This window comes from Spinacia oleracea, chromosome 2, assembly GCF_020520425.1.
Source record: "Spinacia oleracea cultivar Varoflay chromosome 2, BTI_SOV_V1, whole genome shotgun sequence".
Classification (NCBI taxonomy): domain Eukaryota; kingdom Viridiplantae; phylum Streptophyta; class Magnoliopsida; order Caryophyllales; family Amaranthaceae; genus Spinacia; species Spinacia oleracea.
In genome coordinates, this window is record NC_079488.1 from 79,820,689 (window position 1) to 79,844,546 (window position 23,858).

The following is a 23,858-nucleotide window of genomic DNA, read 5'->3' on the forward strand; positions in this document are numbered from 1 at the left end:
CTATTGAAGAAACCCAACACCACACGCTTCACCTTTAGAAGCTTGAAAAATTCCGCGACCGCGTGAGACGTCATACGAGGCCAACATTCCCTTGGATTCTAGTGAGTATTATTAGAAAAACAACAAACATGTTTTTCATAGAAGGATGCCATCCCCTCTTACTCACATAGGTGTCTCATCAAGTCTATTTTACCACATAAACCACCCAAAAGGGATATGAAAACATTAAGAACTTTAAACGTCCAACCTTACCCATCGGTATATCCATCAAGTCCGTTTTATTAGGACCACTCAAAGGAGCTATGGATATATTTAGAACATATTGTTCATCCTCGCAAATTAAACAATGTATCTATCAAGTCTTCTCATGAAATCACTTAGTAAGTGAAGTCAATGAGGCTAGATACTTTAATCTTAAATCCATCAAGTTCAACAATAAGAACCATCCACACAATAGGACAATGGACTAATAAGAAAAACAAGGATTAACCTTCCCAATTATAAATCGGTGTATCTATCAAGGCTTCTTATAGTACCACCCATTCTAGGGGAGCATAAGGCTAGATACATTAAGAGTAAATTACTCAACCTCACACAAAACGGTGAATCCATCAAGTTCTCTCATAGAACCACACCCAAATTCGGGATATAGATTCATTAAGAGCATAAGCTCATCCTAACAAGTGTTTTCCGTAGAAATTGAACACACCATAGATTTTAAAAACCCTTCCCCTTAACTAGTTTGACACCAACTCGTGCCAAAACCTTACTTAAAGAATATTTTCTCTTTAATCTCACATACTTAAGGAAGGTACGTATCACATTCACAAATAACCTTATCTTCACGTGTCTAAATTTCATGAATGTGTCTCACTTTGCCTATTAACTCATTGTACATGTCAACTCACACATACAGTAACTAGTGAATGACAGTATAAATAGATGCGATAAAATGACTTACCCCTGTTAGGTTATGATACATATGACAATTCATAAATCATACGGAAAAACCATAAAGCCAGGAAAGCATATTATTTTCACATAATCATTTAGCATAGGATAGATGCATACATGTTGCAGCGTGCCTTCCCTAGCTGCGCCCGAACCGAACAAGAACAAGTCTTTAGGACTCCAAATGTCGTCCCTCCGTAGATAGTCCATAGTACGTCCGGATCCGCCTCAAGTTAGACCAACTAGAATCGCCCTTAAGGTTACTAGGAATTTCGGTTATTATTGCAAGTGTATGGCTGATTTTATTTCAAAAACTTACCCTTTGAATACTTCAATCGTACCTGCAAATAATGACCCTAGGCCTTTATTTATAGAGGTATGGAAAAGGAACTGGAATTCTATTAGGATACTAATTAGTTAAACTAGAATCCTAGTAGGACTCTAACTAATTAATTTTATCCTTTTAGGATTAGGAATTTAATTATCAAACAAATCCTACACAATTTAGGTTTCGTATGTGAACACAAACTCTACACGAGCATGACCCACGAGCGTGCAGGCCATGCCCGCGCACAGCCCACACAGCCGCTCGGCCCACGCGAGCCGCAAGCCCACGCGAGCAGCAGCACCACTCGCAGTCCATTGCTGCGCGCGCTGCGCGCGCTGCCATGGCCTGCTGGGCCTGGCCTTGCGCTGGGCCTGGCGTGGCCTTGGCTGTTCGTGTGGCGCGCTTGGCTTGCTGGGCGATGGCCTGGCTTCGTGCTGGGCCCTCGTCCGGCAGGCCTCGTCCGATGCTTATTCGTACGATACGCTTCCGATTAAATTCCCGGTTCCGGAATTCATTTCCGATACGAACAATATTTAATATTACCGATTCCGGAATTAATTTCCGTTTCGAACAAATATTTAATATTTCCGTTTCCGGAATTATTTTCCGATTCCGATAATATTTCCGATTCTGACAATATTTCCGTTTCCGGCAATATTTCCGATTCCGGCAATATTTCCATTTCCGATAATATTTTCCGATACGTACCATGTTTCCGTTTCCGGCAACATCTACAATTTGGATAATATTTATTTTTCCGATACGATCCATATTTCCGTTTCCGGCAATATCATCGTTTCCGGAGTATTCATTTCTTGCTTGTGACGATCTCAGCTCCCACTGAAACCAAGATCCGTCGATTCCGAATATCCATAGATAGAGTATTTAATGCCATTAAATACTTGATCCGTTTACGTACTATTTGTGTGACCCTACGGGTTCAGTCAAGAGTAAGCTGTGGATTACTATCATTAATTCCACTTGAACTGAAGCGGCCTCTAGCTAGGCATTCAGCTCACTTGATCTCACTGAATTATTAACTTGTTAATTAATACTGAACCGCATTTATTAGACTTAACATAGAATGCATACTTGGACCAAGGGCATTATTTCCTTCAGTCTCCCACTTGTCCTTAGGGACAAGTGTGCATTTCCTAATTCCTTTGTCGCTCAATGCTTGCTCTTGAACATAAGGTAAGAGTTGTCATCCTTATTATGTCCAGAGGTGTTTCTCGGTTTCAGAGTTCAACTGATCAAATAAACAGATAATCATAGCCTATGATTCATCCGAGCACGGCCATGCATTTCACAGTTTCTAGCTCTCCGAGTGGCCTTGTACAACTTTTAAGCATCTCATCCCGATTTATGGGAGGACAATCCCAATCTTGCGATCTTGAGATTAGACTTCGTTTGATAGGTGATTACCTGAGCGTTGCCTTTATAGCCTCCTTTTACGGTGCGACGGTTGGTCAACGTCAAAGCAACCAGTTCTCAAACAAGTAATCTCAAATCACTCAGGTGTTGAGGATTTAGTGTCTAATAATTTAATGAAATTTACTTATGACAGATTTTCATCTCTTACAGTAAAGTTTCATAGGTCTTGTCCGATACTAGTCTTCCCAAAGTAAGTATCTTTGCAAATGATTATGACATTGCCATGTCCACATAGTTCAAGAAACAGAACTACTAGTCATCTTGCATTCTGGTCGTCTAACGTTTTCTATGCGTCCAATTTTATAGAAAACTCCGACTAGGGACCATTTTCAACCTTTGACATTCAAGTTCACTTGATAGACATTTCTTAGTCACAGGACTGGTCCTGACAGTCTATCTTGAATATATCGTCAAATTGAAGGGACTCATCATTTAATAAACCACAAATTAAATGGAAAAATGAATTTTTTTCATTTATTGTGAATGATTAACCAATAATGTTTTACAAAGATTTAAACTCTAAAACTTTAAAACATTAAACAAGGATATCAAAGCCATTCTCCAATATGCTTGATTCCCATATCTGCAGTGTGCGAGTTGTGCTTCGCCTGCGGCAGAGGTTTAGTCAATGGATCTGATATGTTGTCATCAGTTCCAATCTTGCTTATCTCGACTTCTTTTCTTTCAACGAACTCTCGTAGAAGGTGAAATCTACGAAGTACATGCTTGACTCTCTGGTGGTGTCTAGGCTCCTTTGCCTGTGCAATAGCTCCGTTATTATCACAATACAGGACTATTGGTCCTTTAATGGAGGGGACTACACCAAGTTCACCTATGAACTTCCTTAGCCATATAGCTTCCTTTGCTGCTTCATGTGCAGTAATGTACTCCGCTTCAGTTGTAGAATCCGCAATGGTGCTTTGCTTAGCACTTTTCCAGCTTTCCAAACCATAACTCATATGGTTTGGAAAGACACTTTTGGAGGCTTTCCAAACCATAACTCATATGGAGTCTTTTCGACAGCTTTAGACGGAGCTCTATTTATAGTGAGTGCAGCTGTATTTAGTGCATGTCCCCAAAATTCTAATGGAAGTTCGGCCTGACCCATCATTGACCTGACCATGTCTAGCAAGGTTCTGTTCCTCCGTTCCGACACACCGTTCCATTGTGGTGTTCCAGGAGGAGTCAATTCTGATAGAATTCCACATTCTTTCAGATGGTCATCAAATTCATAGCTCAGATATTCACCGCCTCTATCAGACCGCAGTGCCTTGATCTTCTTGCCTAATTGATTCTCTACTTCACTCTGAAATTCCTTGAATTTGTCAAAGGATTCAGACTTATGCTTCATTAGGTAGACATAACCATATCTACTGAAGTCATCAGTGAAAGTGATAAAGTAGCTGAAACCACCCCTAGCATTTGTACTCATTGGTCCACATACATCTGTATGGATTAAACCCAATAGTTCATTTGCTCTTTCTTCAACTTTAGAGAAAGGTTGCTTTGTTATTTTGCCAAGTAAACATGATTCGCATTTACCATAATCCTCTATGTCAAATGGTTCTAGAATTCCTTCCTTTTGAAGTCTTTCTAAGCGTTTCAAGTTTATATGGCCTAATCGACAATGCCACAGATAGGCGAGATATGAATCATCCTTTTTGGCCCTTTTGGTATTTATGTTATAAACTTGTTTGTCGTGATCTAATAAATAAAGTCCATTGACTAATCTAGCAGATCCATAAAACATCTCTATAAAATAAAACAAACAACTATTGTCTTTTATTAAAAAGGAAAATCCCTTAGCATCTAAGCAAGAAACTGAAATGATGTTTTTAGTAAGACTTGGAACATGGAAACATTCTTCCAGTTCCAAAACTAGCCCGGAGGGCAACGATAAATAATAAGTTCCTACAGCTAATGCAGCAATCCGTGCTCCATTTCCCACTCGTAGGTCGACTTCACCCTTGCTTAACTTTCTACTTCTTCTTAGTTCCTGTGGATTGGAACATAAGTGTGAGCCACAACCTGTATCTAATACCCAAGAAGTTGAATTAGCAAGTATACAGTCTATAACGAAAATACCTGAAGATGGAACGACTGTTCCGTTCTTCTGATCTTCGTTTAGCTTCAAGCAATCTCTCTTCCAATGCCCCTTCTTCTTGCAGTAGAAGCATTCGGATTCAGAAGTGGGTTGACTGACCTTCCTCTTTTCAGATTTGGCGCCAGCTTGTTGCTTAGTCTGGCTGGCCTTGTTGCCACCTTTCTTAGCATTCCTCTTCTTTCCAGATTTCTTGAACTTGCCCCCACGCACCATAAGCACATCCTGCTTATCACTTTTGAGCGTCTTTTCAGCGGTCTTCAGCATACCGTGAAGCTCAGTGAGCGTTTTGTCCAGACTATTCATACTGTAGTTCAGTTTGAACTGATCATACCCGCTATGAAGAGAATGGAGGATGGTGTCTATAGCCATTTCCTGAGAAAATTGCTGATCCAGCCGACTCATATTCTCAATGAGTCCAATCATTTTGAGAACATGTGGACTTACGGGCTCGCCTTTCTTAAGCTTGGTCTCAAGAATTTGCCTATAAGTCTCGAATCTTTCGACTCGAGCCAGATCTTGGAACATGTTCTTCAACTCACTGATGATCATGAAAGCATCTGAGTTGATGAACGTTTTCTGCAGATCTGTACTCATGGTGGCGAGCATTAGACATTTCACATCCTTGTTGGCATCAATCCAACGATTGAGGGTTGCCTGAGTGACCCCGTCGCCTGCGGCTTCGGGCATCGCCTCTTCCAGGACATACTCCTTTTCTTCCTGCATAAGAACTATTTGCAAGTTCCTTTGCCAGTCAAGGAAGTTTTTCCCGCTCAACTTCTCCTTTTCGAGAATTGATCGAATGTTGAATGAATTGTTGTTTGCCATAGTTAAAACTACAATTGAAAAGAATAAACAAATAAATAACCATTCACAGTTTCTCTTAATAAACTTAAATTCTAGCATACATGCATAATTCAATGTTTATTAAGCATTTTATTCAAGTTATGTGTTCCGGCAGGTGTGAATAAAATGATTCCAGGATAAAATACTTGATCCAAAATAAAATAAAATCATTGAAGAACTAAGCACAGTTTGTCGACTTAATCCTAAAACATCTTAGGTAAGCAAAAGCCTTTTGCTAATAGTCTAGAAACTATTCTTGGTTGATAGGTACGTCTACGAACTTATTAGGTAAACCTATCGATTTTGCCACGACATAAAAGGACTCCTTACTTATATCGTTGAGTTTCACCAAAACTAACATGTACTCACAATTATTTGTGTACCTTGCCCCTTTAGGACCAATAAGTAACACCTCGCTGAGCGAAAACTATTACTAGATTGATGTAAAGGATATCCAAGCAAGTGTATATTTTGGCATGGCACCTTTTAACTCAATTTTTAAGTTTGGAACTTAAGGCTCTTACTATGTTGGTTAGATTTTAAGTGAACTAAAATCCTTAATCATGCAACATAATCAAGCTTTGATCTCATGCATATTTAAGACATATTTAAAAGCAATAAATAACTTAAAACATGCATAAGATAAATGTGATCTAGTATGGCCCGACTTCATCTTGAAGCTTTAACTTCAAAGTCCGTCTTGAAAATCTCCGTGGGAGGCACCATTTTCTTCAAATAGAATAAGCTATAATTAAAACTAATTACAACTATTTGATGGTACGCAGACCATATTTGAATTGAAAAACAACTTTGGTACTTTAGACCAATTACATTCAAATTAATGGTAAGCAGACCATATTTTCTATCCTATTTGGGCCATACTAGTCACTTCATAACCTGCAAAACAGTACATATACAATATATACCATTCACCCATTCATTATCATGAATGGCCCACATAGCTGGTTAGTAAAACACATTATGCATCACATAAACATTTGCAGCAATTAATCAAGGGCACCAATAATCTACCAATTATTCAGTCCTTATTAATTCTAATCAAGTTGTTTTAACCTTAAGGATTTGTAGACCTAATCAAGAGTATATGACTAAAAAGAGCTCCCACTTAAACCAATAAATTCATATGCTTTACTAATTTTAAACATAAAAATGTATTTCTAGTCTAACCGGAAACATACAAATTTAATTAAAATTTAAAGCTCATATAAATTTATAATTGAATCCATAAATTTAATTTAATTTCAGTCGTATTTAAATTAATTCATGATTTTAATTTTAGTAAAATAATTAGAATAAATAAAATTTATTATAATTACAATATTCAAAATTAAAATCCAAGAAAATAATTTAAATTATTAATTTTAAAATTAATTAAAATTACGTAAACTGAAAATTTCAAATTAAAATTTCAAAACGATCTAATCGCAACGCAACAACCCCACGCAACGCACGCCCATGGGCCACACGCACACAGCCATCGCTGGCCATGTGCGCGCAGCCCATGCGCTGCGTCGCATCGCTGCTGCTTCCCATCACAAGGCGCGCGCCAGCGCTCGTCGCAACAAGCATGCTGCCGCAGCCCATCGCTGGGCGCAGCGCTCGTCGCACGTCGCAACAGAGCACGCTGCACGCCATCGCTGGGCGCAACGCTCGTCGCACGCACACTAGCGCTGGCTGCGCGCGAGGCTCCGCATGCTTGCGCGAGGCAGTGCGCGCTGTGGCGCAGCACGTTTGCTGCCCACACGCGACTGCTCGTGCCTTGCCCTCGCCCTTGCCCATGCGCCCATTGCTCACAACCCACGACACAAGGCAGGGCTGCTGCCTTGTGCTCGTGCACCATGGTTTTGCTCGCTGCATTCGTACCGCATGGGCGACGAGCTCCCTTGCTCGTCGTCGCATGCCCGCACTATACAACACCCCTTAAGGGTAACACGTAGCGTCCATTGCTTTGTGCGTGCAAGTTATATGAGCGAATTGCATAAAAATAAAAAATTTATATTCAAAATTAATGACAAATTAATAAATAATATTAATTTCATAATTTTAGGGCGAAAAATCGAAAATTTATTATTTAATTGATTTCCGATTAACATGGATTCAAGTCTAGGTCATAAAAATTTAAAACTTAACATAAATTTACAATTTTTATGGTGGTTTTTAATCATAGGTATCTAATTAAATTATAACTAATTATGAAAATCAAATTAATTCTAAATTATTCCAATTTTCAACAAATTAATCATAATTACAAATTAGATTGCATAATTAACAAGGCTAGGCATTCAAACTTGTTAAACATATACAGTAGGTCAATCAAAAATTCAAGATTTATCAACAAGAATCGCAAATATTTAATTTAACATCTTAAATTTACGAAATTTTGCATTCGAAAAACTAAAACCTCCGAAAAGTCATAGTTAGGCTTCGAATTTGAGAATTCTGGGTCCGGCCGAAAAATACTAATTTTGTCAAAATTTTAGAATGCCTTTTACATGCGGAATTGACACAAAAATCACTCGATTTGGATGAGTAACGAAGAAACTGTCGAAAAACTGCGTACGTATAATTAAATAAACGCAATTTGCAATTAATTAACAATTACGAAAATTAATCACCCCTTTTAATTCTTGCAAATTTGTAATATTTAACCATGTTCATGCAATTTAGATTATGAAAATAATAAGAGGCTCGTGATACCACTGTTAGGTTATGATACATATGACAATTCATAAATCATGCGGAAAAACCATAAAGCCAGGAAAGCATATTATTTTCACATAATCATTTAGCATAGGATAGATGCATACATGTTGCAGCGTGCCTTCCCTAGCTGCGCCTGAACCGAACAAGAACAAGTCTTTAGGACTCCAAATGTCGTCCCTCCGTAGATATTCCACAGTACGTCCGGATCCGCCTCAAGTTAGACCAACTAGAATCGCCCTTAAGGTTACTAGGAATTTCGGTTATTATTGCAAGTGTATGGCTGATTTTATTTCAAAAACTTACCCTTTGAATACTTCAATCGTACCTGCAAATAATGACCCTAGGCCTTTATTTATAGAGGTATGGAAAAGGAACTGGAATTCTATTAGGATACTAATTAGTTAAACTAGAATCCTAGTAGGACTCTAACTAATTAATTTTATCCTTTTAGGATTAGGAATTTAATCATCAAACAAATCCTACACAATTTAGGTTTCGTATGTGAACACAAACTCTACACGAGCATGACCCACGAGCGTGCAGGCCATGCCCGCGCACAGCCCACACAGCCGCTCGGCCCACGCGAGCCGCAAGCCCACGCGAGCAGCAGCACCACTCGCAGCCCATTGCTGCGCGCGCTGCGCGCGCTGCCATGGCCTGCTGGGCCTGGCCTTGCGCTGGGCCTGGCGTGGCCTTGGCTGTTCGTGTGGCGCGCTTGGCTTGCTGGGCGATGGCCTGGCTTCGTGCTGGGCCCTCGTCCGGCAGGCCTCGTCCGATGCTTATTCGTACGATACGCTTCCGATTAAATTCCCGGTTCCGGAATTCATTTCCGATACGAACAATATTTAATATTTCCGATTCCGGAATTAATTTCCGTTTCGAACAAATATTTAATATTTCCGTTTCCGGAATTATTTTCCGATTCCGATAATATTTCCGATTCTGACAATATTTCCGTTTCCGGCAATATTTCCATTTCCGATAATATTTTCCGATACGTACCATGTTTCCGTTTCCGGCAACATCTACGATTTGGATAATATTTATATTTCCGATACGATCCATATTTCCGTTTCCGGCAATATCATCGTTTCCGGAGTATTCATTTCTTGCTTGTGACGATCTCAGCTCCCACTGAAACCAAGATCCGTCGATTCCGAATATCCATAGATAGAGTATTTAATGCCATTAAATACTTGATCCGTTTACGTACTATTTGTGTGACCCTACGGGTTCATTCAAGAGTAAGCTGTGGATTACTATCATTAATTCCACTTGAACTGAAGCGGCCTCTAGCTAGGCATTCAGCTCACTTGATCTCACTGAATTATTAACTTGTTAATTAATACTGAACCGCATTTATTAGACTTAACATAGAATGCATACTTGGACCAAGGGCATTATTTCCTTCAACCCCCACAATGAGCCATCATCCAATAGCCTTTTCTAATTGTATGAATCTTGACTTGTAGGATCCAATGATATTGCCATAAATTTATATTGACTCAATGGGCATCTCAAACCTACTCGTTTTATTTGATCCTCTTCCCATTGTACCTTTTGGTGAATAATGAGGATTACTTTCACGTGCTCCACCTATGCAATATAGGATTGTCTACAAGGTATGCTTACATCACAAGCATCATCAAGTCATGAATTAATCATACAATATTAGAACTTCAAGCATGTTAGCATATTCAATCTATGAGAAACTGTTTCTAGATAAATTTCCACAATATGCTAGGATTATACAATAGTATAAATGTATAATTGCCACTCAATTAAGAATTGGTACTTACCAAAAAGCCTCTACAAAATCAATTGTAGTTAGGACAACGTACCTTTACTGATTCATTTGTCTAAGTTTATCTTTTTATCTTAAATTGAGTAAAAAGAAACTTTAGTTTCATTTAAAGCACTAACGTGTACGTGTACCATGCAACAACATATGATTCACACAAGGCATATGAACACTATCAAAGCCAACCACATATAGGAACACGCATATGCATCAAGTATGCTCATAATAAAACCAATAGCATGAAATTATTTTAATAAACGGTTTTTTCATGAAATGCCCCTGAGGTTTCACGAAATTCACCAAATACCCCTGCGTGTTTCAAAATACATAATATACCCCTATTTTTTTCGTATTGTTCACCAAATACCCCTATTTTGACTTTCCGTTAGTCCTCCGTTAAGTCATGTTTATAATTCACCAAATGCGCCTATTTATAAACTTTTTGAACAATATACACCTATTTGTAAACTTGTTTGCACCAAATACCCAAACTGTTTTTAAACTGTATAATTTAAATCTAACGGCTAGTTTGCATTTCTAATTTTCCTAGCAATGAAGTGGAGCAGCTTGTAACAAATTTCCAGCAATAAACAGGGATTATATTTCATAAAAAGCTGATTAATTTGCATAGTAACTTTACAAAAACTTAGATTGCCATTGCCATATACTTTGAACATTTTATGGAAACGAGTGAAGACAATTTAACAAGTTCCTCCTGCAACCTGTCAAAAGCTCACACCGAGATAGAAAAGAAGAAGCTTTCTTTGATTCACACCAAACAGTACAGATACAAAAGACAACAGCTTGAAGGCTACAACTCTCAAAGTAAGTGACTTTAGGTCACCAATCTCCTATCTCAATACAAGTTGCTCAATGCCTACTCTATCTCTCTCCTCTTCTATTTAAGAATTACATAGTACACTTCATTAATTACTATTCTTGCCTGCTAGCAGTGGGGTAACAACTCTCTCCACAAGCCTTGTGTTGCTCTACTGCACTGCTGCTGCCTCTAGTGGCTTCTGTTTCTTTCTCCTGGTGTACACAATAGCAGGTGGTGTGTTAGTGGTGTGGTTCATCATAAAATGATGGGAGTACAAATAAAAAGTCTCATAAATGGCTTGAAACAATTGTAACCCCGTGAATTTTTTCTGGAACAATTTCATGGAATAAAAACACAAGCAAAACACAAGCAGATTCATGGCCACCATGATCTTGAATCTTTTGAAGTCATAAGAGCAGCTCTTCTCTTCTGGGCAATCAGTTTCCTTCCCCATGAACTGTTCTCCCACTTGTTCTTAACATCTGCCCGACATCATAGCAATTTAACAACAAAGCATACCCAAAGAAAAAGCAGCAAAAGATCAATCCGAGATCAAAAAACCATACCAGCAACCTCCATAGCTTGGACAAGGGTCTTCTTGTTTGGTGACTTCTCGATCTCAACCTTGATATAGGTCAAAGAGCTTCAAGTTCATTTGACCTCTAACCATGTTAGGAGCATCAACTAGAACCTAAAATGCAATTTAACGTCAAAATTAGGATTGGACAAAATCTCATTCAAGGGATCATCAAATCCCAACAATAACATAGCAGTTAATAGCTATGGCACAAATGGATATCCTGGAGGCTCTAACACCAACTCAAAATCATATGTCGAACATGGATGCAACAAGCAAAACTAAAACTTCATATGATTGGTCCAAATTAAGGGTCAGGAGTCCAAGCATGTTATGGTGTCGAATACTCAGATATTCTAGAAAAATATAATACCCATACGAAAACATAATCAATGTTAATATCCTATCAAAATAAGATTTTAATATCAAATGTACATTCTTGGCATTTCCACCAAACACCATAGTTCTCAAATTAACTGATTACAACAGAGATGTCCATTTCCAGCAGAAAACTTGTAATATCCACAAATCATGTTTTCGGGACAATAAAAAACAATCATTGATGGAAATCCAACTAATAAAAAAGCGTAGAAATGCAATTTCAGTTCAAATTATATGCTTAATATTAATCCAAAATCAACAAACAAAAACCTTAAATCAAAACCCTAAAAATGCAGAAAACCCATAAATTTCATTGGAAGTAAGAGAAAGAGAAGAGAGAAATTGTAAGGCTACATTAATTTAACATATTATTATAACAATTGTGATAAATTTCTACTGAAATTAGCGCAGAAGAGAAGAGAGAGAAAGATCACCATTTTCTCCGGGATCGACTCCTCCCCTTAATCGACGTCTCTCGCCTTGACGAAATCTCACTCGTCGACAACGCCAATGGAGGAGATAGAGAGTTGACCGGGTCACCGATGCCATCAACGGTGCAACCGAGGAAGTCGAACCCTGGCCGAGGTAGGCGACGGTAGCGAGGGCGAAGATGGTGACGGCGGTGAGGAGTGGTGGTTGAGTGGGAGGAGAGAGAGAGAGAGAGAGTTTGGGTGGTTGAGTGGGAGGAGAGAGAGAGAGAGAGTTTGCAGGTGAAGGGGATGAAGGGGATGAAAGCAATATAAGGGCAAAACCGTAAACTACTGTTAACGGAAAACTAACGGACGTTAAGTCCAAGTGCATTTTATGAACAATACGGAAAAATAGGGGTATATTATGTATTTTGAAACACGCAGGGGTATTTGGTGAATTTCGTGAAATCTCAAGGGCATTTCATGAAAAAACCGTTTAATAAAACTACTCATATCAATGCTTAAGTGTTCGTTTTCCAACATACTCCTCATTTCTAGCTAGTAAACTAGCCCATTGGCCTCAAACATTAACTCACACCCCCACATTGACCAACAAAGTATCAAAACAATGTACCACACATCAAAGGAGGGGACATATCTACATATTATGTAAATAAGTTAGAGTTTGCCAACATAAATCTAGATAAGAAACTTCCCTGACATCAAGCATGATGGATACAATATCATTAATGATAGTGCTCTCCAAAGTAGTAGACGAGAATCCTCATTTTTATTGCTAGCTTTGCAAATAGGTATTCACATTAGCTATGCGTCCAAGTATAATGAACATGCACAACCTTGTTAGTGTCCAACGCACAAAATCACAACTAACATACTTGTTAGTCTTCGAACTTTAGTTTTAACCCTCACATTACCCACTTTTGCATTAGAGGACACATAAAATAAATTATGCGAATAAGTTAAAGTTTTACAAAGATAAATTAAAGGAAGGAACTTCCCTTTTACCGCACAAACTTGTTGGAATGCAAAGGCCGGATATACGAACTTGACCCTCCTCAACCAATGACTTTATCTCATGTTCGTAAAGCGGGTTTTGCTTGTATTGTCATACAAATATGTCATGGGGCAGCCTACTCCACAACCTACCCGCGGCACAATAAGACTAGCCACAACCTACCCGCGGCAAGAGGATTTGGCCACATTGACCGCACATCAACATATCAAAATTTTAATCAAGTTTCTTATTTTATCTAATTTAGTGCGTCGTACTAGCCAAAATCAAACTAAACTCTTCATATTGTTTCGTTCCAAATTCACGTGGAGGCCATCAAGAGGAATCAGTAAAGTGTAATTATTATCCATCAATTATAACTTACTAATTAAAACAAAATATATGGCTATCTCCAACATCAGGATATGAAAACCAAGGGATATGATTTTACCAAGCTTTTCTTTCGTCTTCTCTGGTTTCTCAATGACGACAAACAACTCATAACTGATTTCTTATAAGTAGATTTCCGTTATTTCCATATTAACAAATCAGATTATAAGTTCACGTAATTCAAGGAATCAACGTAAACAAATTAGCTTCTAAATTGTAAATAGAATTGGGTGCAGCAAATACGTTCCTCGCCAAACACATAATACATTCGTATAATTCAAGGTAACAACAGTAAAATTACGCTTCTAGATTGTTGGAAATATTGTGTTGTAACCATGAAAATTAACAATAAAATAATAGGGAAGAACACAATACTCAATAATTGATCTCAAAAGCTGTGACGGGTTTTACGCCTGCTCTAGAAGCGTATTTCGCCACCACCGGTACAAGGTTCTCAGTGACGATTGCTCCCAAAGGGTAACACAGCTACCTTCCAACTCTGTACCCCGATTAAAAGGCTGGAATTACTTCAAGAACTGCTCAAATCTCTATGGGACAATAATGACAGAGATAATATGTTTTAGGGTTTATGTGTTTCTCTGTGTCTCTGGGTTATTTTATTGGAATAAATAAAGAGTTGCGGTTTATACCAGATTCCTTATAAATAAAGGGGTCCGTATTGCATTATAATTACCAACACCATTTTCCACCGACCTCTTAATCATAGGAGATTGAAAAGAAACATCTTCATTTACCACCATTGTTACACCATAAGAGCATTTGATTGTTATTGTTTTTTTTTTTTTTTGGCAAATAAGAGATTTATTACCAAAAGGAGGAAAAAAGCAAACTGCCTCAGTTACAGCACAAGCAAAACAGCAACACAGCCCCTAAAACACTTATCTACTCAAGTTTAACAAAGTAGAACTTAAAGCATCAGAAGATCTACTAGCTACATGGAACTGAATCTGCCTAAACAACCTCTCAGGAGTTTTACACACCTGATTGTACACAACATCATTCCTGTTCAACCAAATGGAGTAGATACATTCAGCAAAAAACATACCCAACAGCTTGTGTCTGCTTCCACTTCTTTTACAGCTCTTAATCAACCATTGCATCTCATTATCAAAGGATTCTGGCCTTCTCTTGAAATGCAGCAGATCCAAAACTTTCTGCCAAACTCTGTAGGATAGGGTGCAAGCAAAGAACAAGTGCTCAATAGATTCAGTACCCATGGAGCAAACAAGACATACTTCAGAATCAACAACCCCCCATTTAAACAACCTGTCCAAAGTAGGAAGCCTTTTCCAGATAGCAATCCACATGATGAAGATACTTTTAGGAGTAGCCAAGTTGTTACATAAGAGTCTTCTCCATGGAACTTTAGGATGATCTCCACACAGTTTCTATACATCAGTTTGATTGAGAAACAACCACCCTTCTCAACAGCTGACCATCCACCTACATTAGTGACCAACTCCTGACAACCAATAATCTTTTTAAGTGACCAGGACATAGTAGAAGGGCAATGAACATCAGCAATAGACCTCCCTTTCATATAATACCCATCTACCCATCTGGACCACAACCTGTCTTTCTTGTGAGTGATGGCCCACAAAAGCTTACACACAGCTGCCTTATTCCATATCTCCATATCTTTAATATTCCAACCACCAGCAGTTTTAGGCAAACACATATGAGACCAAGCAACAAGGCTTTTCTTGGAGCAATCAGTACCACCTGTCCATAAGAAAATTCTGCAGTAGCTTTGTACTTCCTTAATGACTTTCTTAGGTAACACAAAGATCTGACACCAGAAGGATTGTAGGCTAAGAAGAATGGTTTTAACTAGCTGCAGCCTGCCAGCATAGGAAAGATATTTAACAGTCCAAGTCTTAGCTCTACTCAATACTTTATCAACTAAAGGTTTACATTGAGCATAGGACAGTTTCTTGGTAGACAAGGGAACACCCAAGTACCTAAATGGAAACTCACCAGAAGGAATATTCAAGGTGAGCATGATTTGATGCTGAATGTCTGAACTTACACCACAAATATAGGCATTACTCTTATCCAGATTGGCTTCCAACCCTGAAGCTTTTGAGAACAACAGGAACTTCTGAAACAACATATTAGTTGAAATAGGATCTGCTCTGGCAAACATAAGCAAGTCATCTGCAAACATGAGATGAGTGATATTCAGCTTCTCACATTTTGGATGAAAGTTGAAGTTAGGATCAGCTTTCAACTGGCTAAGACTTCTGGAGAGGTACTCCATACCAATAGCAAAGAGAAAGGGGGACAAAGGATCACCTTGTCTTAACCCTTTTTAGCAGGAAAGGGAACACAAGGCTGACCATTAATAAGAATGCTATAAGAAACAGAAGAAATACACTCCAGAATCCACCCAAGAAACATCTCTGGGAAGCCTAATTCCTTCATAACATCCATTAAGTAACTCCATTCAGTAGAGTCATATGCTTTCTTTAAGTCAACCTTAATCATGCATCTGGGAGAGAGGTTCTTCCTGTTGTATCCTTTCACAAGCTCAGTGGCCAAAAGAATGTTATCTGAGATGATTCTTCCTGGGATAAACCCTGCTTGACAGTCACTAACAATAGAGCCAATCACCTTCTGAAGTCTACTAGTCAAGATTTTAGAAATAATCTTGTAGATAGTAGTACAACAAGCAATAGGTCTAAATTCCTTAACCTTAGAAGGGTTAGGAACTTTAGGAACTAAGGTCACAGTAGTACAGTTCACTTGCTTCAACATCCTCCTATTATCAAAAAAACCCATAATAGCAGCATACATATACGTTTTAATTATCCCCCATGTCTTTTTGAAGAAGACTGCATTGAATCCATCAATTCCTGGTGCCTTATTGTCATCAATCCCCTTCAAAGCTAGATCAATCTCCCCTTCAGTTATTGGCTGGCATAAAGAGAGCCTAGCAGAATTACTCAGTGTGGGCCCCTCTCTCATAGTGGGAAGATCAATCAAAGGCAAAGAGCTAGCCCTTGTACCAAGCAACTGCCCATAGAACTTCAAAACCTCACCCTGAATATCAGCTGGTGTCACTAATTTATTGTTATCATCATCAATTAATTCAGTGATTCTGTTGATCCTGTGCCTCTCCTTGACTGAAGCAAAGAAGAATCTACTATTAGAATCACCCACTTGTAACCATTGGAGCCTAGATTTCTGTCTCAAAGCCACTTCTTCAATTCTCAACCACTTCTTCAAATCTGCAGAGCAAATGTGTTCCTGACTCAGCAGGAAACTATCAGAATGATTCTGCTGAAGTTGATTCTGAATAGAATCAAATTGCACCCTTGCTTGATCTATCTTATTTGCAATACCTTGGAACTCCTGTTTATGAATGGACTTCAGTTTCTGTTTCACCAACTTCAGTTTTTTCCACACAAGTAACATACCAGATTCTGGCATAGATTCCTTCCAACAATGCTCCACTGAAGGAAGAAAGCTATCATGATCAACTAAATAATTTAAGAACCTGAAAGGCCTACCACCACCAAGAGATTCTGGAATGCACTTAACCAAGATAGGACAATGGTTAGAAAGGGAGGAATTAAGGTATTCAGAACATACATCACCCTTCATACTCATCCACTCCCCATTGCCTAAACATCTATCAATTCTGCTAGCAGTTTTAGTATTATCTCCCCCCTTATGCCAAGAATAAAAGTGACCTTTGCTCTGCAACTCATAGAGCTGATAGGCATCCACAAAATCAGCAAAATCTTTAATTTCTGCTAAAGTCACAACCCCTCCATTTACTCTCTCCTGGAAACCCATGATAGCATTAAAATCACCAGAAATCAACCAAGGAGAACTACCCACTGTAGCATTAATATCACCTAAATCATGCCACAAAGCTTTCCTGTCATCTATGGTGTGCAACCTATAGACTGCAGTGAAAAAGAAGCAGTGCACACACTGCTGATCAATAACCTCACAGTGGATAAATTGAGTATTACACCTTAAATTTTTTACAGTAACACAGTTAGTCTGCCACCCTAACCAAATTCTCCCTTTAGAACTATGCACATAGTTATTTTCCCAGTTCCAGGAATGCCCAAATTTATTCATGATAGACTGATGCTTGCTAATCTTGACTCTAGTTTCTAAAATTGCAATAATTTTAATATTATAGGTACTAATAAGCCTTTTTACCTCAGTGACCTTAGAGGGATCATTTAGCCCTCTAATATTCCATGTGAAAAGATTCAACATTCAGATATTGGCCCAGAATCACCATCCAGCAGCTCCTCTACATCATCCTCCACAACAACCTCATATGAATCATCTTCATTCAAAGGCCTAAAAGAGTTGTTGTGTGACACAGGCACACCTCTACTTCTTGCTCCTTTAGTAGCCACCTTCCAACCAGCATCAGCACCTGATTGATTCACAACCAAGCTCTGGTTCAAAGGAGTAGCAGAAGGAGTTACAATAACTGCTGGAGGTACAGTTGTTTTCTTTGGAACCCACATCTTCTTCACCTGGGGTGGCTTACTGGCTTGCTGCACTTGAGTTTTAGCAACACTAGCACAGTTATGGCCTGGTAATTGGCATTTATGACAATAAGAGGGTTTCCAGTCATATTGAACCTGTTGTTTAAATTCTTGACCATTCACATCTTCAATCCAGATATGATCAGGCAGAATTGCTGTCACATCCATTTCCACCAAAACTCGAGCAAAAGACACCCTCTGTTGTCTTGTAGTGCAGTCATCAGCACAAATAGGAACTCCCAACAAACTAGCAATCCTACTAAGAGAATCACCACTCCAGCAATTCAGTGGGAGATTAGGCAATCTAACCCATAATGGAATGACCCTTAAAACTTCTTCATAAAAATTGAATTCTGGGGACCAGGATTTAATGATCATTGGCTTACTGAAAAACGTGTATGTACCTCCACTCATCACAGAATTTCTATCATCAACTGAGTCAAATTGGATAATGAAATACCCATCATCATGCAGAAAAACATTAGGTGTACCAATGTTGACCCAGTTAGCAGAAATGAACCTCTTAATAGCAGCAATGGTTGGAGTATCACCCACTACATACAACACAATAGCAGCTAACCATTTCCTAGTCATATCATCTACCTCATTCTTCTGTAATTGAGCAAGTTTCTTACCCTCTTTAACTAGTGGAGCAACAAACTTAAGAGAAACACCTTTACCTGCTAAAGGAGATCTCTGAAATAAGCTAGACCAGGTGGTAGGAGCCTGAGTGCCATCCATCTCCAATCGCCTTTGAGCCACTGGTGCAGGCTGAGTAGGAGCACAGATAGGCTGGTTTTGCTCTAGGTTTTCCCTCAATTGAGAGGCCAAAGCCCTCATTCTGCGTTGCATCTCTAAATCACCAGTTCCTGATCCTCCCCTGTTTCCAATCTGAGATTGAACATCATTTTCCCCCAAATTCGAAAATAACGCCTCTATTTGGTTTCCAGCAGAACCAGAGAAGCCGAGAACTTGATCGTAAGCCAAAATCGTGTTATGGAGCTCTAGAGGTATCAATCCAGCACTTGGATGAACTAATGAAGAAGAAACAAGCTCACCTTGCTGATCCATGGCGCTCAATCGATTCTGGGATGTTGTTACTTGTTGCTCAAGCAACGGTGTTTTCACCAATGGAACAGTGCTTACACTTGCAATAGCTTTCTCACCAGTCACTGAAGGAGAACCTAGTGAAGGAGTAGAGCTCACAGCTTTCTTCTTCCGCCCCATCAATGGAGTGGGTGCACGATAGTAATCGCCCTAAACGTGCGCCACCAGAGAGAGAAGAAGAAGTTTCTTTTAATTTTATTGATTGTTATTGTTTCCATTTGAGTAATTTGCTTCAAATTTTGCTAAGAGCTTTTTTTTTATTTTTTTATTTTTTTAACAAGTATGTGAGTTGAACTTTATAATTCTTGTCAATTTACATTGTCTTATGTAGCATCATATAGTAGTAGTAGATAAATCATGCATGAATGTTTATAGTGGTAGATAAATCATGCATGAATGCATATAGTGGTAGATAAATCATGCATGAATTAGTGATAAACAAATCATGCATGGTTGATGTATGATTAGTAAAAACATGCATATTAAAGTTAGTACATATGTGAATAAGATAAAAATGGTTGATTAAATAAGTTAAATTTACCTTAAATTAAAATATATAAACATATTACATATTATCAAGAAATTAGGATAAGCTATAACTAGAAGTACTTGAATGTACAAATGTAACAGTAAGGTGAAGTAGGGGCCAATATAATAGCAACAATGAATTGAAGATTAGGAATTTAATCATTTTGATAAAGGAAGGTTGCTTTCCTCTATTTTCCCATACCATCGTCTACACTTTGCTTTTATTGACTCACACCGATTTGATCCCCGGCCAAAGAGCATAAGTATCTCATAGAGGAAGGGGCTGTGAGAGAGAATCTTCCTTTGGAGGCCTAAGAGTAACAAATAATGCAAGCTAATTTGAAACTAAAGCATTACATAATTATCCTGTTCCCCTGACCCCCAAATTGCATGGACTGCTTCAGCAAAACTCACACATTGATTCCTAGAAGCTGGCTTTATATATTTTTATTCCTGCAAGCCTTAGCCACCTCCTCTTTAACTTCATCATCAAACTTGAGAACTCTTCTCTTCAACTACTACAGATTGTTTTCCAGATGATAGCAGATCGATTATATAAGCACATTTAAAAAAACAAGTGGTGTCACAGACGATGATACACTTTTGATCAGCATAAATGTGCCAAAGTAATATAATGGATATTCTGTTTTGGGATTTTTCTGTTGTTACCTATTACCCTCTTCCAAGTAACATCAGCAGTTTAACATTAATTGCTGAAATTATTCCCATGAACATTATTTTTTAACATTACCCTCTTATTTTTTTTTACTAAACATGGGGTACATTTTGAGATAACATTATTGATCCATCAATGCAAAAGCCTCCCTTCTTCTCGCACCTGGCCTAGTAACAACCGATGTGAAAATTTTGAATAAGTACGGAGTAGTAGATTCAGCGTTTAGTTCAACTAAGTCTCTATACGTAAACGACCAACATAAGTTGGTGGAGTTGGTGGGGAACTCACCTTGTGACTTGGAGGTCACAAGTTCGAGCCCCATCATCTGCGAAATGCTTGGGAGTGGCTCAAGCGATGACCTACGGAGCTGGGCTGGTTAACCTATGCTAGGTGCTGGTTCAGTTAGGGTCTCTTCTTCTTACCTATTATAAAAAAAAAAAAAAAAAAAAAAGTCTCTATACGTAAAAAAAAAAATATATATATACAGAGTATCTATTTGATGTCCCCCCGTGTGTAAATGAGTCAATAATCCAAATATAAACAAATGACAACCTGTAATATGACTTTTGTACTCAACTGCCAACGAACATGATTTACAATGTATTTCGTTCACCTTAGTTTCACTTTTTCTTAACACCTACGATCGCACAAACACTTATTAGAATTTCATAGAACTTATTTCAGTTTTATATTGAAATGGGTAGTAAGTAAGAACTTGCAACTACATAAAAAATCTATGAAGTAAAATGGATGATCTTATTAATCATCTCCCGCGGCTTAATTTTAACAACACTTGATCCTCATATTTATATCAGTGAGAATTCGTTATAACTTATTCACATCAAAATATATATTTCGTATATATTTAGTTAAAATAAGATTTTTATAGTAAAAAAAAAACAATTTCAATCCGTAAAAATCAGTTAAAATCTGTAAAAATGAGTAAATTGTTGCTTTTTTTTGTTTGAAATACATAAACATTGTTCCTTTTTTCGATGAGAAATATAATATTGTTTCTTTAAGCCTCAATGCACCTCATGTAGAATTTTCTCCCTTGAACGGTGGCTTATTTAATACTCCCTTCGTCCCGGAATGCTCGCAACAATTTGACTTTTTGCACTATTCACATAATTCACTTTGACCCTATTTTATTTATAATATATGAAAATAAGTGTTATTATATAATATATTGTTGGCTTCATCTTAATATATATTTTCAAAATGTTAATATTTTATAAGTTTTTATAATATATAATTGAAGATATTGATGGTCAAAGTTGTGCATTGCCAAGCGTGTCCAGTCAACCATTACGAGTATTCCGGGACGGAGAGAGTACGTTCGTATATATGTTTAATACGATGTAAGTAGTACTCCGTACAATATTTTAACATTAACCTATATTTTTCCTATCTTTTATTTTTTGAGGGATTTTGTAGATAGATAAGTTCTATTTTATTATTTTTTCATGGAAAATTAAAAGTTGCTCCCTTGAAGGTTGACTTAGTTTTTTTTTTTGAAATATTTTTTCACAAAATTTTATTTACAAGGCCAAAGTCCTATATTTGGCAAGCCACACCATCAAATTGATGGTGTGACATGTTTACATTAGTTATTTAACTCACGGTGTAACATAATTATGTACGTTTTAAAAAAAAGGAAAATTTGTCATAAAGGATCTTTTAAAACACAAAAATTGTGAGAAAGGACCTTTTAAAAAAAAAAAGTTGTGAAAGAAGGCCCAATTGGGTTTTTTTGTTGTGAATAAGGACCATAAGCCATATTCCGGTGGTCAATGACTATTTTCCGGCGTTGACCATCACGTGACATGCATGTGTCTTAAATTTTTACATTTTTAAAAAAAAAGTTTCCCTCCATGTTTCCCCCACCCCCCACCTAACTTATTCAGATCTTAAAAAAAATCGATTCTTGAAATTAGGTAACACTAAGAACCCTAATTTCAAGAACCAAAAATTTGGAGAAATTTGAGGAAAAAAAATTAGGGCTTTTAGTGTTATCTCGTACGAAAAGGACTGGCAAGCAATTGGGTTGCGTGAATTTGGTTGATTTCAACTGGGGAGAAGAAATTCGTGGTTGGAAGGAAGAAGAAAATGGTGGAGGAGCAGCAGAGCAGGAGAGAGAAAATCGATTTTTTTTTAAGATCTGAATAAGTTAGTTGGGGGTAGGGGTGTTCATTACCGGGTACCCGGCTAAACGGGTACCCGCAAATGCGGGTAGTTGTTTTGTCGGCCCATGACCCGACCCGAGATAACCGGGTACCCGATTATCCTGGATCGGGTCACAGGGTACCCGGATTCTTTTATGAAAAAAATCTCATACTTAATTTTTCCTACTCCCGTAAATAATCATGTAGGAATGTAAATAATTACTTATATTATATTAATTAAAAAAATAAAAACATCCAATGTAGCATTAATAATGGCGTCTTTTGCCCAATTTAAAGAAATGTAAGGGTTATCATAACAAAACGCAAACAATGTAACCGCAAATTTATCAATAATTATTTTCAAATAATTTGAATATTTTAAACATTATTGATTACTCCCTTTCGGCCTTTCCTCATAAGTAAATCAACCAAAAGCTGATTCAAAACCAAACTTTCAAACATGTCAATTAATCAAATTTGCTGGAAACTTGTCGCTCATTAGACTTGGTTGGTACAAACTTACAGTAAGCCTATTTGGTGGAGAATAATTATAACTCAAATAATTTGATAAGTTGAACTCTTGAGAGCTTGAACCGATTTGGTGGAGCAGTGGCGCTGGAGCGGTGGCAGCGGCGCAGCGCAGGTGAGGTGATGACTTGGTGTGGTGATCTGATGGTGAAGTGGAGGCGGAACGGTGTTTGCTTGTGCGAGCTGTGCGGCAGCGAGAAAGAGAGAGAGTCAGAGAGGTGAGGTGAGGTGAGGTGAGGTGAGAGTGTGAGAAATGAGTTGTGCGGCTGGGATATGAAGTTAAAACCCTACAAAGGAGACATCAGTAGCACAAACCACACGCGCATAATTTTTTTAACCGGGTACACGGGTACCCGTTTAATGAAAAGAACGGCCCGTGCCCCGACCCGGATACCCGGTTAATATCCCGGGTCGGGTACCCGGCCCATTTATTTTTCAAAAATCAGAAAATTACCCGGTTAATTTGTATCGGGTCAGCGAGTTAGCGGGTCGGGTAATCCGGGTCGGGTAATTTTGAACACCCCTAGTTGGGGGTGGG

General features: G+C 38.2%; 1 protein-coding gene across 3 annotated transcripts; it reads right to left on the minus strand.

The window, feature by feature from the left end:
* Positions 1-17,918: 17,918 nt before the first annotated feature.
* On the minus strand, positions 17,919-23,613 carry LOC130467953 (uncharacterized). Of its 3 annotated transcripts, none has more exons than XM_056837112.1 (4): positions 23,316-23,613; positions 21,180-21,264; positions 20,916-21,049; positions 17,919-20,789 (listed from the first exon to the last, which is right to left on the minus strand). In XM_056837112.1, the coding sequence occupies exon 4, from the start codon at positions 19,541-19,543 to the stop codon at positions 18,029-18,031; it is 1,515 nt and encodes a 504-aa protein (XP_056693090.1). In that variant the 5' UTR covers positions 19,544-20,789; positions 20,916-21,049; positions 21,180-21,264; positions 23,316-23,613; the 3' UTR covers positions 17,919-18,028. The 3 variants fall into 3 exon arrangements, with proteins under 3 accessions (XP_056693090.1, XP_056693089.1, XP_056693091.1); XM_056837111.1 differs by having other exon boundaries at positions 17,919-20,794; XM_056837113.1 differs by lacking the exon at positions 21,180-21,264 and having other exon boundaries at positions 17,919-21,049.
* Positions 23,614-23,858: the final 245 nt, after the last annotated feature.

Excerpts from the sequence above, each read along its gene's own strand:
- LOC130467953 (XM_056837113.1), bottom strand. The coding sequence starts at position 19,543 with ATGGGGCGGAAGAAGAAAGCTGTGAGCTCTACTCCTTCACTAGGTTCT.